We start from the raw sequence: 16,251 nt of genomic DNA on the forward strand, positions 1-16,251 counted from the left end.
GAGGAAAAAAGTTCATTTTATCTGTGGTGAGGAGGGTGAAGTGAGGAGGCTTTCAAAGAGACTTGAGGCTGTGGTAACATCTGAGAAGGCCTTATTGGATGAAGAGGATTTCACTCATCAGAGGAGCTTGGAAAGGGCTTTCCAGGCAAGGGAACAGCATGAGCAAAAGGAGCAAATGCAAACAGCTTGAGAACTTGGAGGAATAAGAAGTCACCTGAGGAAACTCAAGCATAGACTGTACAGATAAGGGAAAGGGGCAGTCACCGGACAGCTGAGAGCCAGAGAAAAAGAGTCTTGAATGCAATACTAACACATTTAATGTTACAATGTAGCAATAGGGATGTTTCACTGATTGTACAGCAGAAGGTAATGTGAGAAAATCTGGGTTGTAGAAGGAAATCTCAGTCAAGTGGGGAAGTAATCTAGAAGAAAGATTGGAGGATGAAAGATTCAGAAAGGGCAGGGAGATGAAGCATTTCTCATAGTTGGGGAAAGAGACTGAGAATGGTAGCAGTTCTGTCATTTCATTACCTCAGCCTCCACTATGAGTTTAATAATTAAGTTGCTCCTACTTTGTATTTAGAGCCGAGTTTCCAAGACCCATTAATGTGCCATTTCAGCTTAGTTCTGGTTGTTATACTGTCTAGTCTACAACGATGCCTGTTATAGCAGATCCTCCCCTCAAGTTCTCACCCAGTTTCTCATCAGAGAAAGTCACAAAGTTCTTCATTGACACTATTCGCTAATTCATTAACCTTTATTTGTAGTCAAACCTGCACCTCAGAAGGAGACCTTAAATTCCACACTTTTGATTATTTTCTCACAGATTTTTATGCAGGTTGCAAGCTATGAGTAAAGAAAGTTTGTGAAGAACAGGCTACTCACCTTGACCTCCAGCTTTGGACCAGCCTGAGGTGTGGTATATTCTCTATCTGGCATGCGATCCTGGGGACAGGGTGTGCAGATGGGGGAGGGGGGAGCCAGAGTGCCTCACATATGTTCCCATATGAGTAACTCACAGTGACACCTCAATTTCATTTGAATTTTCCTCAGCCCCCAGACCCCAAATCTCATCCTACTCTACCACAGCTCAAAGAGACATTTCAAAGCCAAGGGTACATGATCTGTGAATTATATGAATCAAATTTTCCTTATATGAGCATGTGCTCCTCTATACTTCAAAAAAGAAGCTTACTGGCTTGTTAATCCAGAGTATGTCAGCGTTGTCTGAGAGAGATTCATCAGGACCAAAGTCTGTAACTGGCTGGGCTTCCACCCTTGAGCTCTGCTTCCTTTTGAGCATGCTGAAGTTAGCTTAGGCTAGTAAGTACAAAACAACAGTCTAGGAAAGGAAAGAGAAAGCTGTATTAGTCATTCGAACCATCTTTACCCTTATCAACAAACAAAGTTGGAGTCCCCTATACATGTTTATGCATTTATAGAGTATATATACATGTTCTACTATATTGCATATAATAAAACACATGCAAATCAAAATTTTAAAAGAATGTGGTAAAAATTAATATTCACACAAGCTTTCATTTTTTTTCCTTCCCAATCCAACAGGCCACCTGTGCACCTGCTGGTAGATCCCAGTTAAGACAGCACTGGTCAAGCCCAGCTAGAGTAAAATATGCTTGCCTCTTAGAGCACATGTGTTATTAGGAAATGCTGAGGTATGTGTACATATACCAGGAGCTATATCCATTTAAATGTGGACTGTGCCAGTGTACTGTCTAATCCAGATGAAATACATATAGCTCCCCCAGGGTTTTCTCCTGAGTTAATTTAATATGGCGCTCATAGACATCTCTCTATTCTGATGGTATTCCCAAATTAATCTCTCAATTTCACCCTTGCCAAGAGTAAAGGGTCCAGAGAGAATGGGGCATAGCCTCCTCCACTTTAGCCTCCTCCACTTTTTTTTATTGAATGCTATAATTATTCCGAAACTTCTAGCTACTCTGAAGTAAATCCCTTATCAAATTACTTTGCAGAGGGAGTTGAGACACCCGCTTGTCGTTTAAGTTTCACAATTTTGTATAATATGCATCCTGCTACATCTTTCACCTTCCTGTGACCATCATCACTACCTTCCAGAACTCAGTAGCCATTGAAGGAGGGCCTGTTATATGTCCTTCAGGACATCCATAGCAAATGAGTGCAGTTTAATGTGAGAAGAGACATTATAAAAGCTGCGGGGGTGGTACCTTATTACCCGAGTCCACAGTGAGACTTCTCACTTGATTAACACCTGAATTAAGACTTAAAGGAAGGAGAGAAACGATTTTTTAATATAAACTAGGTTTTGGCCACTTAGCAATGATCTTTTATTTATTCTTTGTAACAGTCCTTGGAGAGGCAATATTTCTCCTTTGTATGGATGCACAAGAAATCCCAGCCTCAAAGCAGGCCACAACTTGACCAAGCCCACTTAAGCAAACTTGAAATTTAAAACAAGCCCTGTCTTACAACAAAGTCTAAGCTGGTTATAGTCAACCACGCTGATTCTGAGGACTGACTGGAAGAATTTCTAAAGGCAGGGAAGGAAACGGACAGGGCTTTCCAGCTAGCATACAGTTGTGGAAACGCACTGCTGGGAAAACAGCAATTCTAACACCAAGAAGCTAGACTTGTTCTCTGCTGCTTCAAGGAACTAGAGGAAGAAAACTAACTGAGAACAAGAATGCCAGTCAGTACCTACCAGAACACAAAAAAGCAAGAATGTGTTCACATGGGTATAGGAGGGTGCAGGATGCATAAATGTGCGTAATCACAATTTTCACTGGGAAAAAATGACAATGCAGAAGCTCAAGGCAAAGCTGTTTTGAATCTGTCTCCCCACGTTTGAGTGTCCTCCTCTGTTTCTGTGTTTTTCTTAATCCATGTGGGCTGCCTGGCCCTCCAATTCCCAATGAAATCAAGCTATTGGCTTTCAGATATGCTTGGTATTTGAAGTCTGTCAGGCTCTGAATATTGGGTTTGAATATGGGCTTTGCAGTGAGCTGCAGTAATTAATTTTATTTTACATAATTGGAGTTAGCAACTTTTGACACCGATATGTAAATATAAGCAAAATATTCAAATGATCCTTGTTCTCTGATTTACTGTGGTAAAAATCTGGTGGTGCCAATTTGGGATGCCTCTTCAACAGTCTTCCCTGTATCCAAAGACTGGATGTAAATTTTTTAAAGAAATCTTATAACAGTGGAGAACAGAAAATAAATTTCACAATGTTGTTTAAGGATTAGAGGAGAAAATTTTAGAGGCCTAGACACAATACTTCCTTCACCAGGAGTAGAGACTTCAAGATGGCCCTTTATTTGCAATGATCTGGCAATCATTTATGGTCAGGAAAATTTCTGATGTACAAAGTGTCACCTTAACACATGCATTTGATGTACCTTTTATTATGAATATACCACCTGAAGCAAAAATGATTTCGTTTATTGATTTGCTTACCTAGAGAAGGACACACGCAGAATTTCTTTTAAACGTCCTCAGTTTGGTTATATTTAATATATAACCAAGTCAGTACAAGTATAAATGAATGATATTATTTTTCACCCACTTTTACCCTCATTTTATCTGCAGCAAAGGTGCTACCAAATCAAAAAGTGTCAAAGACACTATGTTTACAAACTTCAAAGGAACTTGGTTAATTTATATATATATAAAAAAAACTCAGCAATTATCTCCTAAATTGGAGAAATCTTGAATGATTAAGTTATATATAATTCATATAAAGCATTCAAGTAGCAAAATAAATTTGTTACAAACATTTAAAGAATCCAAATAGATGTGAGGTGGTTTGTTTTAATACTTTTCCTTTGCACACAGAAGTGTAGTTTTAAAAATTCACACATGTTGAATCAACACAATTGACTGCAGCAAATCTATTTTTCCCCTGATAAGGACCGGTAAGGATAGCTAAGTCTCCCAGGTAAGCTCATTATTTTGAAGGGAAATTGCTCTGTGTTATCCTAGTCTTATCACTATTATGTATGAAAAAGCCAATATATCTTTTCTGTTTATAGAAGTATCCTTCACAAGGCAGTGCACTAAATTTGAAAAATACAGCTTTTAACAGCTTTTTCACATGTATTAAAAGAAATTGGTATTTAAATAATTCAATAGTGAGATAGAGGCTGCACGGTTACAATATGGTTATTGATAAATCTTTCACTTGGAAATGGCTTATAGCAACTTGGGGAGAAAATAAACTTTGGTTCATTGCTCTCTTTTAAGATTTTGTATTCTATGATAGCAATTTTATTTCTATTGGCATATATTTTCTCTAGATCATTAAGCTCTTTCTTGACAAAACAAAAGCTACAATATTCAGTTTTGTTTAACTGTGAGGTGCTTGTAATTCTACAGGTAATTTCCTTTCTTTGTAACTCTCCTGGGTACACATTCAAGTCTTTTGAATGGTCTCATTCTATCTTTTAAATTATAGTTTACAGCATGTCCTTTTCCTGCTGTCTCTTGTGCCTATCCTCTATATTTATGCCATCATATGTTCTTAAAGTTTCCATTACTATCAGCTGGTGTCCAGCTACTATTAATGAGTCACATATCTGTGCTGCTTCTCCTTCAGATACAGGCCATATCAACACTATCATCCTTAAAACTCAGCATCATAAAATCAGATATCCTTCTGCTTTATGCTCTTCTATAAATTCCCAGATCCTTATTGCATCATAATTTTTTGCCCCTCCACCCACCCCCACATGCAGTCAGAAGGATGGCAAAAACACCCTTTATACCTATTCTCAAAGATAACTTCTTATTCATTCCATGTATGTCGAATGGCTTCTTTTAATTTATTCCTTACTAGGGTCTTTTTTGGTCATGATACCTCACATCTGGACTGCCAGAAACATGAGCCATTTTAATATGGCTGTTAAAGGACATATATAAAAAATCAACTTCCCAATACACTGACACTATCTCTCCGGTGGCCCACTTGTTTTTCACTTATTCATTCATTCACACAGTGATTATTAAGCATTCACTATGGTATCACGTATTATGCTAGGCACTGGAGATATACCAGTAAACAACAATTCTTGGAGTCTATAGATTACCTGTTTTATTTAGCCTTATGACTCCAGGACACTAGTTCCACTGGTTTTTACTTCACTTTCTTTCATACTTACATCCACATGATCCACTTGAATTGGTTAAACATATCATTATTTGCCATCCTCCAACCTATTCTCTTCTGCTTCAAATCCTTCATTCCAATTGTGGCCTCTGTACTACCAATCTGATATCAGGTTTTCCAAACTCCCTAACTTAACTCATGAAGAATTTTTGTCTGAGTGTTTGATTTGTTTGTTATAACAAAAAGATTTAATGCTTAGGAATTAGCATGTGACTAGGAGAAACTACCACTTTAGTAGATTCACAATACTTATTTTATTCTAAGAAGCCCTTAGAGAAGACAGAAGTCAGTAATTTATTTTTAATTATTCTATGTTATTAGAATTGTCAACACATCAACATCAACAACTACTCTTTTGATCATTTACATACACGAATTGTGGGGCTGTTATGAATACAAGTGAAATTATTTATCTGCCATCCTATTCATGATACATACACACAAATACATGCATACACGCATACACATATACTCAACAATGGGCATTTAGCTCATTGTGTTGTTTCCCTGTCACACTTTGAGAAGGTAATTAAGGGTAAAGAAAGTTAAATATCCCTCACTCCTCATCCCTGACTTTTGCTTTTATGTCTTTGCACATATGTATTTTTAAATGGATGCCTGCGCACTGTTCTGTGGCCAGGATTTTCATGCAGCAGCATTCTGTGAACATCTTTCTCTGTTAATAAATACGCACGCACAGAAAATCCCAACTGTAAATAAATACCACCTTCAAACATCTGTGCTCATTCCTTGTCTTTCTTGGCTGTTAAGCCTATTTACATTCTTAAACATGCCAAGCCTTGAAAGTTATACAGATATAAGCATATTTCTGTAGATTAGGTTACCACAGTGTTGATTTGTAGCTGAGAAAGGTGGCAAACCCAGTGCTTTGGGAGACAGATTGATGTTATCAATTTGTTGATTTGAGTATCACAATCTTAATTCTTATTTCAAGTACCGCTAGTTCCTCCCACCTTTTTATAGTAGCCACAGAACTTCACCAGCAAAACACTAATGCCTAATTATATATGAACACAAGTTTCCTGTCTTTTTCCCAAAGGTGTTTTTATATTTTTAATTATAATTCAGTATATTATAATAAAAACTTGAAGACAAAAAGGGATGATTATTTCTGACAGCAAAATGGCATTGTTTCTGTAAAGTTAGACAAGTCCATTCAGGACAAATGAATATAGCATAATATATTTTATATCATGGTTTTAAATTAGAGGGAAACACACACTATTTTGGTGTAACTTTCTGTTATCCAACTTCCTCTAGTTGTTATCAGTTGTTATCCAACTGATGCTTAACCTGCCTGACTATTCAAACTTTCTCCAGCTCTCAGCGTACATTTTTGTATCAGACACTTTCATGACTGCACCTCCTTCTGTCCAGTTGGATGTCCTCTCATTCCTTCTTTTTTTTAACATTGTTATTGTGAAATATAAACATATATAGAGAAAAGCAGTAAATTTCCAAGTACATTTTTTCATCATATAATTGTATATTCATTGTTGTGATCATTTTTTAGAACATTTGTATCACTCTAGAAAAAGAAATAAAAAGTAAAAAGAAAAAAAACATACATCCCACACCCTTTACCCCTCCCTCTCTTTGACCACTAGTATTTCAATCTACGCAATCATTTTTTATTGCTTATCCTCCCCTCCCTATTATTTAATTATTTATTTATCCTAATTTTCTTACTCATCTGTCCAGTCCCTGGATGAAACAAGCATCAGACACAAGGTTTTCGCAATCACACGGTCACATTGTAAAAACTATATAGTTATACAATCATCTTCAAGAATCAAGGCTACTGGGATTTAGTTAAATAGTTTCAGGTACTTCCCTCCAGCCACTCCAATTACACCATAAACTAGAAAGGGATATCTATATAATGCATAAGACTAACCTCCAGGATAACCCCTCGACTCTGAAATCTTTCAGCCACAGAAACTCATATTTCTCCTCCCCTTTTTGGTCAAGAAGACTTTCTCAATCCCATGATGCTGGGTCCTGGCTCATCCCTGAAATTTATGTTCCATGTTGCCAGGGAGATTCACACCCCTGGGAGTCATATCCCACATTAAGTTCATCTTAATAACTGAAATTCCCCTCAATCTGCAGGCCCAGATGTCATCGAAGAGCCATCTTATTTCACTGCCGTGAATCCTGACTTCCTTGTCTTGGTCTCCCTTGACATTCACCAGCTGCCTCCGTAAGGTCACTTCTCACTGCCTCTATAACCTTGCACATGACACTTGCCCACACCAGATTCCAGGGAGCTGGAGTTTCTCTCATTTAAGTAGCTGCTTAGTTAATTTTCTTTTGATTTCAAAAATTAAAATATTCTAAGGTAAAAAGTTTAAAATAGAATTTGATGCAAAACTGAACAGGTTTTTCACAATCTGAGTGCTTTATAAAAAGGAAAGCAACCCTCAGTAGAACATATACGCAAAGAATACCACAAACAAATGCGATTAAATGCTTTGCAAGACACAGAAATTTTCATGGTAAAATAGTGAACTCATAAGTTGATTTCCTTCCAAATTATGTTTACTGCCATGTAAAAACAGACTCCTTCCAATAAAAATATTAATTGAGGCCTTAACATGTTCCAGACTCTGTTCCAAGCATGTCATACATCATCTCATTTAATTCTTACAATAACCATTTTAAAAATGAGCAAACGTTGGCATAGAGATGAGCCAGGATATGAACCAATACAACATGGCTTACATAATTATTTAATTAAAAATTAAGCATGTCATAAAATAGATAATAAAAAAGTTAAAAATTAAAAACTGGGTACAAAGGTGGCTCAGATAGAATGCTCGCCTTCCATGTAGGAGACCTGAGTTCGATTCCCACACCCTGCACTCCCCCAAATAAATAAATTAATAAATAATTAATTGATACAAAAATAAAAAATAAAACTTCTGCAATATATTTCAATCATACAACCTGACAATTATAAACTTTTTTCAGAATCAGTTATTGTCTATAAAAAGGATGCTAGCCTCTTTCTCTTTCTTTTTTCATGCTGCCTACATTTTATAAAACTTTTTACTGTAGTAACATATGTCCAATTCAAAAAATTTCCATTTTTAGCACTTTCAAGTGTAAAATTCAGTAAATTTCAATGCATTCACAATATTGTGCTACCATCACCTACACACATTACCCCAGTTTTTCACTACATCCGTTGGGTTTTAATGTAGTCCCCCACAAGTGGCATGTTCAGGTTCCAACCTCTGGTCCTGCAGGTGTGGGCCACTATAAATAAGATCTCTTCAAGGTGTCATCTCATTTAAGGTATATGACCCAACAGAATCGGGTTAGGCTTTAATCAAGATTACTGGAGTCCTCTCTAAGCAGAATGGAAATCAGACAGAGAAAATACTAGAGGGAGCAGCTAGAAGCTGGAGGTCAACAGAACTCACAAGAGAAGGGAGAAGAGCGCCCCCCTCCCTACACCATGTGCATTGCCATGTGACAGAAAAGACAAGAAGTCACAAAGATTGTTGGCCAGCCAGAAGATACCAGCCCTGGGAGGAAGCAAGCCATCTAGCCTGTGAAACCACGAGCCAATAAGTTCCTAATGTTAAGGTGACTTATTGTATGGCATTTGTTTTAGAAGCTAAGAAGCTACAGCACCTCAGACAGGACTCTTACCTCTTTTTAACTGAATTGTTTTATGAAATGGTTCATTTTATACCTTTTTCCACCACACATTTATAAAAATTCATCTTTTTTCTAATATGAAATCATAAACTTCATCAAATCTAAATTGTCGTTTCAAGTTTCAGTGTCATTATTAATTTATCCAGCTTTTTTTCTAGAAATATTCTATTAAGCTTTTATTATCTTTTCTCTAAATTAAAAAAAATGAGAAAAACAGCTTTACTAACCTTTATCCCATAATCTCATGTCACATAGTAAAGACAGATTTATTAATTTCCTAGAGTTAACATTAGTCTCATAAATCCTTGATTTAATATGTTATTAATGTAAAAGAAAGAAAATAGTTTCCACTTATTATAAGCGTTTAACAGAGTGCATATTTTTCTGCAGAGATTGTACTAGGACAGAGAGAAGGAATTTATTGAGAGAACCTTCTTCTTTGGTGATACTCAAAATCCAAAGGTCAAAACACAATCAATATTATAATTTATATTTTAGTATCCTCTGTTGTATCCAGTAAAGGAAAGAAATTAAATGGAAGTTACTGATAAAAAGCTATCAAGAGGTATTTGTTTATTCAACTTAAAGAATTTTCTGATCTAAAGGAGTTTCCAGTAATGCATTAGGCTATCTAGACAGGATTTACCCTCTTCATTCTGTATGCTCACAGAGAGAATGACAAAACATTGTAAAATTTGTGGATAGGATTTCTGTTCTATCTGATAGTTTGCAATAGACGATCTTTACAGTGACTTCCATTTATAAAATTTAGACTCTTGAAGTTGTTCATATTTTTGTGCATTTTATTAATTTTAGAATAGGGGATGCTCTATAAATCACTATACATAATTTTAGAATGGAACAGAACTTAAATATTGAGTATTCGTCTTTTCTCACTAAGAGATAATGAGAGGAAACATTCTTGAAATCTCACTCTGTGTCAGGCACTATTCCAAATACTTAACATTCTTCTGAAATAGTTTTTAGCATTATCCCCTCTATATACATTAAGAATAAGAAGCCCAGGACATTACAGCTTCCAGTCAACCATGGTGGCAGCATAATGCCCCAGGGTGCTGTTCTCCCACAAAATCTTTGAAAAACTGACAAGAACTGCCATAGCCATCTTCCTCAGAACTCTGGAGAACAGTTAAAAGGTTGCAACTGGACAAGTGCTGAATAAAGAAAAAACATATTTAAAAATAATACAAACTCTTGACATATTTGCCACCCCCCAATGCCTCCGTGGTGCAGTACGGAGCCAGCCTGTGCTGCCATTCTGGGTCCTTGACCCTGTTCTGAAGGAAGCAGAGTAACCCCTGTGCACATACTGCAGTGCCCGTATCTTGGTCCCAATCCATCTAGTGGCAGTCTGAAAAATAGCTTGCAGACAGCTGGAGCAGTGTAAGAAACAATTAAGTCAATGTCCACCTGAGCAAAGGATTACCTACTTTTTAAAGAAAACCAATAGAGCACCCAGGAGAAGAAGTCTTCATAGCAACTAGACAGGACATTCATTTCCTGTAAGTGGGGGAATTCCTGAGGCCAGAAGCAAACAAAAACCCATGACAAGACACAGGCTCAGAAAACAGAGAGGACCCTGTACATCAGTTTCATCTTGGGAAAACCTTCTTGATAGGAGGGTTAAATTCTGAAAGAGAGAATGAGCCAACACAGAGCCAATTTACAAAGATTGTGAGAGGTGTTTTTTAATTGCTTTGTCTTTGTTAGCTCCTAGCACTCAAGAAAATCTCTACACATCACTAGCTTAATACAAACTTAAGGAACAGACTGCTCAGGGTCTAAATCCCAGGGTCCACACTTTCAAATATTAAAATGTACAGTGTGCAATAAAAGATTACAAGGAAAAATCTAAAGGTTGTGATGACCCACCCAAAGAAAAAAGTTAAAAATCTAGAAACCACCAGCAAAGAAGACCAGATTTTGGATACTGGACAAAGACTTTTCAGAAAGGATCCTCTATGTGATCAAAGATGTAAAAGAAAACAGAGAAAACAAAACTATATCAGAAAAATGATGAATGACCAATATGTGTATCTAAATAAAGAAATGGAAATTTTAAAAAGGAACTAAAAAGAAGTATTGGCACTGAAGACTACAATAAACAAAATGAAAAATTCTCTGGAAGGTTTCAACAATAGACTGGAGCTGGTAGAAGAAAGAATCAATGAACTCAAAGCAAGACAACTGAAATGATTCAGGCTAGGGAAGAAAGGAAAAAAAATGAGAGAAAGTAGGAAGAACCTAAGAATCTGAATGACATCATCAGGTGTACTAATATATGTATTATAATAATCCCAGAAGGAGAAGAAAGAGAGAAAATGGCAGAAGGCTGATTAAAGAAATAATAGCAGAAAACTCCCCAAATTTAATGAAAGCAATGAACATACATATTCTAGGATCCCAATGAGCATACAAACAGGAAAAACTCAAAGAGAAGTATACTCAGACAAGAACAAGGAGATCGTTCTGAAAACTACAAGAGAAAATAACATGTATATTCAAGGGAATCCAAATAAGATGAATTACTAATTCCTCATCAGAAACCAAGGAGGCAAGAAGGAAGTGGGATATAATATTTAAAGTCCTGAAAGAAAATAACTGCCAACCAAGAATTTTATTTCTGTTAGGGTTTTCTTTAAAAATGAGGGGAAAATAAAAGAGGGAGAGATTAAGACATTCTCAGATTTTAAGAAAAGCTGACAAGGGAGCTCTTTAGACTGAAAAGAAAGGATAGTAGACAGTTGGGTTGAAGTGGCATAAAAAAATAAAGACCTCTGATATAGGTAAACACATGGTAATTATAAATGCTAGTACTGTTTTTTAGTTTGTTAAAGCTGTCAGAATGCAATATACCAGAAATAGAATGGCTTTTAAATGGGGAATTTATTAAGTTACAAGTTTGCAGTTCTAAAGCCATGTAAATGTCCAAACCAAAGCATCCAGAGAAAGATACCTTAATTCAAAAGAAAGGGCCGATAAAGTTTGGTGTTTCTCTCTCAGCTGAGAGGGCACATGGTGACATCTGCTAGCTTTCTCATCTGATTTCATAAGACATCCCCAGGGGCATTTTCCTTCTGCATCTCCAAAGATGTCTGGCTGGGGCCTCTGGCTCTAAAGCTTTTTCCAAAATGGTTCTCTCTGAAAGGGCCCCAGTAAGCTTGAATGGGTGGAGACACATTCTCATGGAAACCATATAATCAAAAGTTACCACCCACAATTAGATGGGTCACATCTTTATGGAAACAATAAAAGAAGATTCCACCCAGCAATATTGAATGAGGATTAAATAACATGGCCTTTCTAGGGTACACAACACTTTCAAACCAGCACAACTAAATGTTACATTTCCTGGTATGTTACACTGTCTACTTCTTACAGGTCCTAAAATACAAATAAATAAAAAATAATGATAAATCTATGGTTTAGGACATACAATGAATAAGGATATAATTTATAACAAGTACAACAAAAAAAATTGGGGAATGGAGGGATAAAAGAACAGTGTATATGCATGCTACTGAAGTTAACTTGGTATAAAATCAAATATGGTTGTTATAAAATTTAAGATGTTAAATTTAAGCCCCAAGGTAATCAATCACAAAGAAAACATCAGGAAAAATATATGCAGGAGAAAAAATGAGATGGAATTAAACTGCTATACTATGAAAATCAAATAGATATGAAATAAGGCATTAATGGAAGAATTGAGGAACAAAAAATATAAGACTTAATAGACTAAAAAGCAAATGGTGGAAGAAAGTCATGCATCCAGGAGTTATTTTAAATGTACTTGAATTAAATTCTTCAGTCCAAGGCAAATATTGGCAGAATGAATAAAACAATATAACTCAATTATATGCTGCTTTCAAGATTCACTTTAAATTTAAAGACACAAAGAGACTGAAAGTGAAAATATTGAAAACATATATCATGCACATAAGAAATAAAAGAAACCTGGTAGCTATACAAATATTAGATAAAGCAGACCTTAACTCAAAAATTGCTAAAGGGACAAAGAAGGCCACTATATAGTGCTAAAGGGGTCAATTCAACAAGAATATACAACAATTATGAAGACATATGTACCTAATAACAAAGCCACAAAAGATATGAACTAAATACTGACGTGTTTGAAGGGAGAAATAGATGGCCCTATACTAATAATAGGAGACTTCAATATACCGTTTTCAATAATGGAGAGAACATTTAGCAGAAGATCAATGAGGAAATAGAACACTTGAATGATACTATATATCAATTAAACCTAACAGAAATATAAGGGATACTTCAATAAATAGCAGCAGAATACATGTTTTTCTCTAGTGCACATAGATCATTCTCCAGGATAGACCATATGCTAGCTTACAGCACAAGTCTCAAGAGATTCAAAAATCTTGAAGTCATACAATACATCTTCTCTAACCATAATGAATGAAGCTATAAATCAATAATAGGGAAAAATCGAAAATTCACATATATGTGGAAATTAAACAACACATTCTTAACTAATGGCCAAAATAGAAATAACAAGGGAAATACAATTATATTGAGAATGAAAATCAAAAAACAACATATGAAAACTTGTGGGATACAGAAAAGGCAGCATGAGAGGGAAACATATAGCTCTAAATGCTTATGTTAAAGAAGAAGAAAGAGCTCAAATCAGAAATCTCACCACACAACTGGAGGTTCTAGAAAATGAAGAGCACACTTTATGCAAAGTGAGTAGAAGGAAGGAACTGGCAAAAATTTGAGTGGAGATAGAGAATACAAAACAATAAAGAGAATCTTCGAAACTGAAAGTTGTTCCCTTTTGTTGATCAATTGAAATCAACAAAACTTTAATTAGGCTGACAAAGTGAAAAAAATGGAGCAGATGCAAAATCAAAAAATGAAAGGGGGGAGCATTACTACCAGTGCCACAAAAATAAGAAGATTAACAAAGAAAAGATCTCAACAGATAAATAACAAGGAAAGAGATTGAATAAGGAATCAACAGCTTCTTAATAAAGAAAAGCCCAGGACCAAATGGCTTCACTGGTGAATTTTACCAAACATTCCAGGAAGAATTGGTATCATCCTGTGTAATATCTTCCAAAATATTAAAGAGGTAGCATACTTCCGAACTCATTCTATAAGGACAGTATCATACTAAAACAAGTCCAGATAAAGATAGCACAAGAAAGGAAAATCATAGATCAATGTCCTCTATGAATGTTGATGTACAAATCTTCAACAAAATACTAGCAAACAGAATTCAACAGTACGGTAAAAGAATTATAAACCATGATCAAGTGGGATTTATTTTAAGTATGCAAAGGTAGTTCAATACAGGAAAATCAATGAATATAACACATCACATAAAATAGAACAAACAAAAAAACCACATCATGATAACCTCAGTCAATGCATAAAAGTCATTTGACAAAAATTCAGACATATATTGATAAAAAAAACTTAGAAAACTAGGAATAGAAGGATGATAAAGGGCATATAGGAACCCCCTCCCCCCACCACTATTATCATACTAGTGATGAAAGATTGAAATCTCTCCCTCTAAGGTCAGGAAAAGACTAGGATGCCCATTGTCAATAACGCTATTCAATATTATACTGGACATCCTAGCCAGAGCAATTAGGCAAGAAATAGAAAAATATAAGGCATCCAAATTGGAAAGAAAAAAGTAAAACCTTCCTCATTTTCAGATGGCATGATCCTATGTACAGAAAATCTTGAAAAGTCCACAACAAAGCTGCTAGAACATTGCAACTAAAATAATCACATATCTAGGAATAATTTGAACCAAGGTTGTAAACTACTTATACATGGAAAACTACAAAACTAAAAGCAATCAAAGAAGACCTAAATGGAAGGACGTTCTCTGTTCATGGATTGGAAAGCTAAATGTTGTTAAAATGCCAATTCTACCTAAAGTGATCTACAGATTCAAGGCAATTCCAATAAAATTTCTAACAGCCTTCTTTGCAGAAATGGAAAAGCCAATCATCAATTTTTATGAAAGGGTAAGGGGCCCCATATAGCCCAAACCATCTCACAAAAGAAGAACAAAGTGGAGGACTCTCGCAACCCAATTTTAAAACTCATTACAAAACCACTGCAATCAAAACAACATGGTACTATATGAAAATACTTTTACAGTATTTTTGCAAATAAGATATACATTTTTGCAAATAAGATATACAAGTGGCCAATACACACATGATAAAGATGCTTAGCATCATTAGCCATTCAGAAAAAGTACATCAAAGGTATTTCACACCCACTAGAATGGGTAAATTTAAAAATAAAAAAGAAAAAATAGAACATAAGTATTGCAGAGGATATGGTGGCAATATAAAACGGTACAGCCACTATGGAGAAGAGTTTGGCAGTTGCTGAGAAAGCCCCAGCAAGCTGATTTATAGGTATATATTCCCAAAAGAATTGAATGTAGGGACTCAATATTTTCATGCCTATGTTCATTGTGGCATAATCACAATAGCCAGAAGATGGAGGCAATTGAGTGAGTGTCCATCAATAATTGAATAGATAAGAAAGTAATTATATCTCTATAAAATATAGAGAGACTCTATATTCAGCTCTAGACAGGAATGACATTCTGATACATCCTACAACACAGATGAATCTTGAAAACATTATATTGTGTGAAATAAGCCAGACACAAATGGACAAATATTGTATGATCTCTCTGCTATGAAATAATAAAAGTAAGCAAATCCATCGAGTCAGAATCTATAATATAAGGTACCAGTGGGCAGGGAATGGGTAGAGAATGAAGAGTTAATGCTTAATTGATTAACAGAGTTTCTGTCTGGCACGATGGAAAAGTTATTGGTAAAGGATGGTGGTGGTGGTAGTACAATATTGTGAATGTAATTAGCACCACTGAATTACATATTTGAATGTGGTTGAAAGGAGAAACTTTAGGTTGTACATATGTTACTAGAGTAAACATGAAAAAAACATGACAGAATAACACAAATGTACCCAAATGTAAACTACAGATTATTGGTAATATTATAACAATATTGTTTCATCAATTGTAACTAAAGGTACATTTGGCTAATGCATAGCCTTAATTGCATCAATTGTAACTAAAGGTACATTTGGCTAACGCATAGCCTTAATAACAGAGAAAAATGGCATGCATGGAGTGGGTATACGCGCACTCTGAATTTTCTTCATGAGTTTTCTATAAATCTCAAACTTATCTAATAAAAAATAAGTTAATAAAAAAATCTGAGGCTCAGAATTGCATGAGGTGGAGGCAGGGTTTGAATCCCAGACAAATCCCAGGGTTTGTCTGATTTGTTGGGAGAATGGGGAACAGGGAGGGAGGGAGAATT

At 35.6% G+C, this 16,251-nt stretch overlaps 1 protein-coding gene across 1 annotated transcript in view; it reads right to left on the bottom strand.

The window, feature by feature from the left end:
- NALCN (sodium leak channel, non-selective) overlaps positions 1-1,327 on the bottom strand; it is a 326,977-nt gene extending 325,650 nt beyond the window's left edge. Inside the window, exon 1 of the mRNA XM_077155855.1 lies at positions 1,196-1,327. Coding sequence (XP_077011970.1) covers positions 1,196-1,303 — 108 coding nt within the window. The 5' untranslated portion in view covers positions 1,304-1,327. The remainder of the gene's footprint in view (positions 1-1,195) is intronic.
- Positions 1,328-16,251: the final 14,924 nt, after the last annotated feature.

The sequence above is a fragment of the Tamandua tetradactyla genome, chromosome 4, assembly GCF_023851605.1.
Source record: "Tamandua tetradactyla isolate mTamTet1 chromosome 4, mTamTet1.pri, whole genome shotgun sequence".
Lineage (NCBI taxonomy): Eukaryota > Metazoa > Chordata > Mammalia > Pilosa > Myrmecophagidae > Tamandua > Tamandua tetradactyla.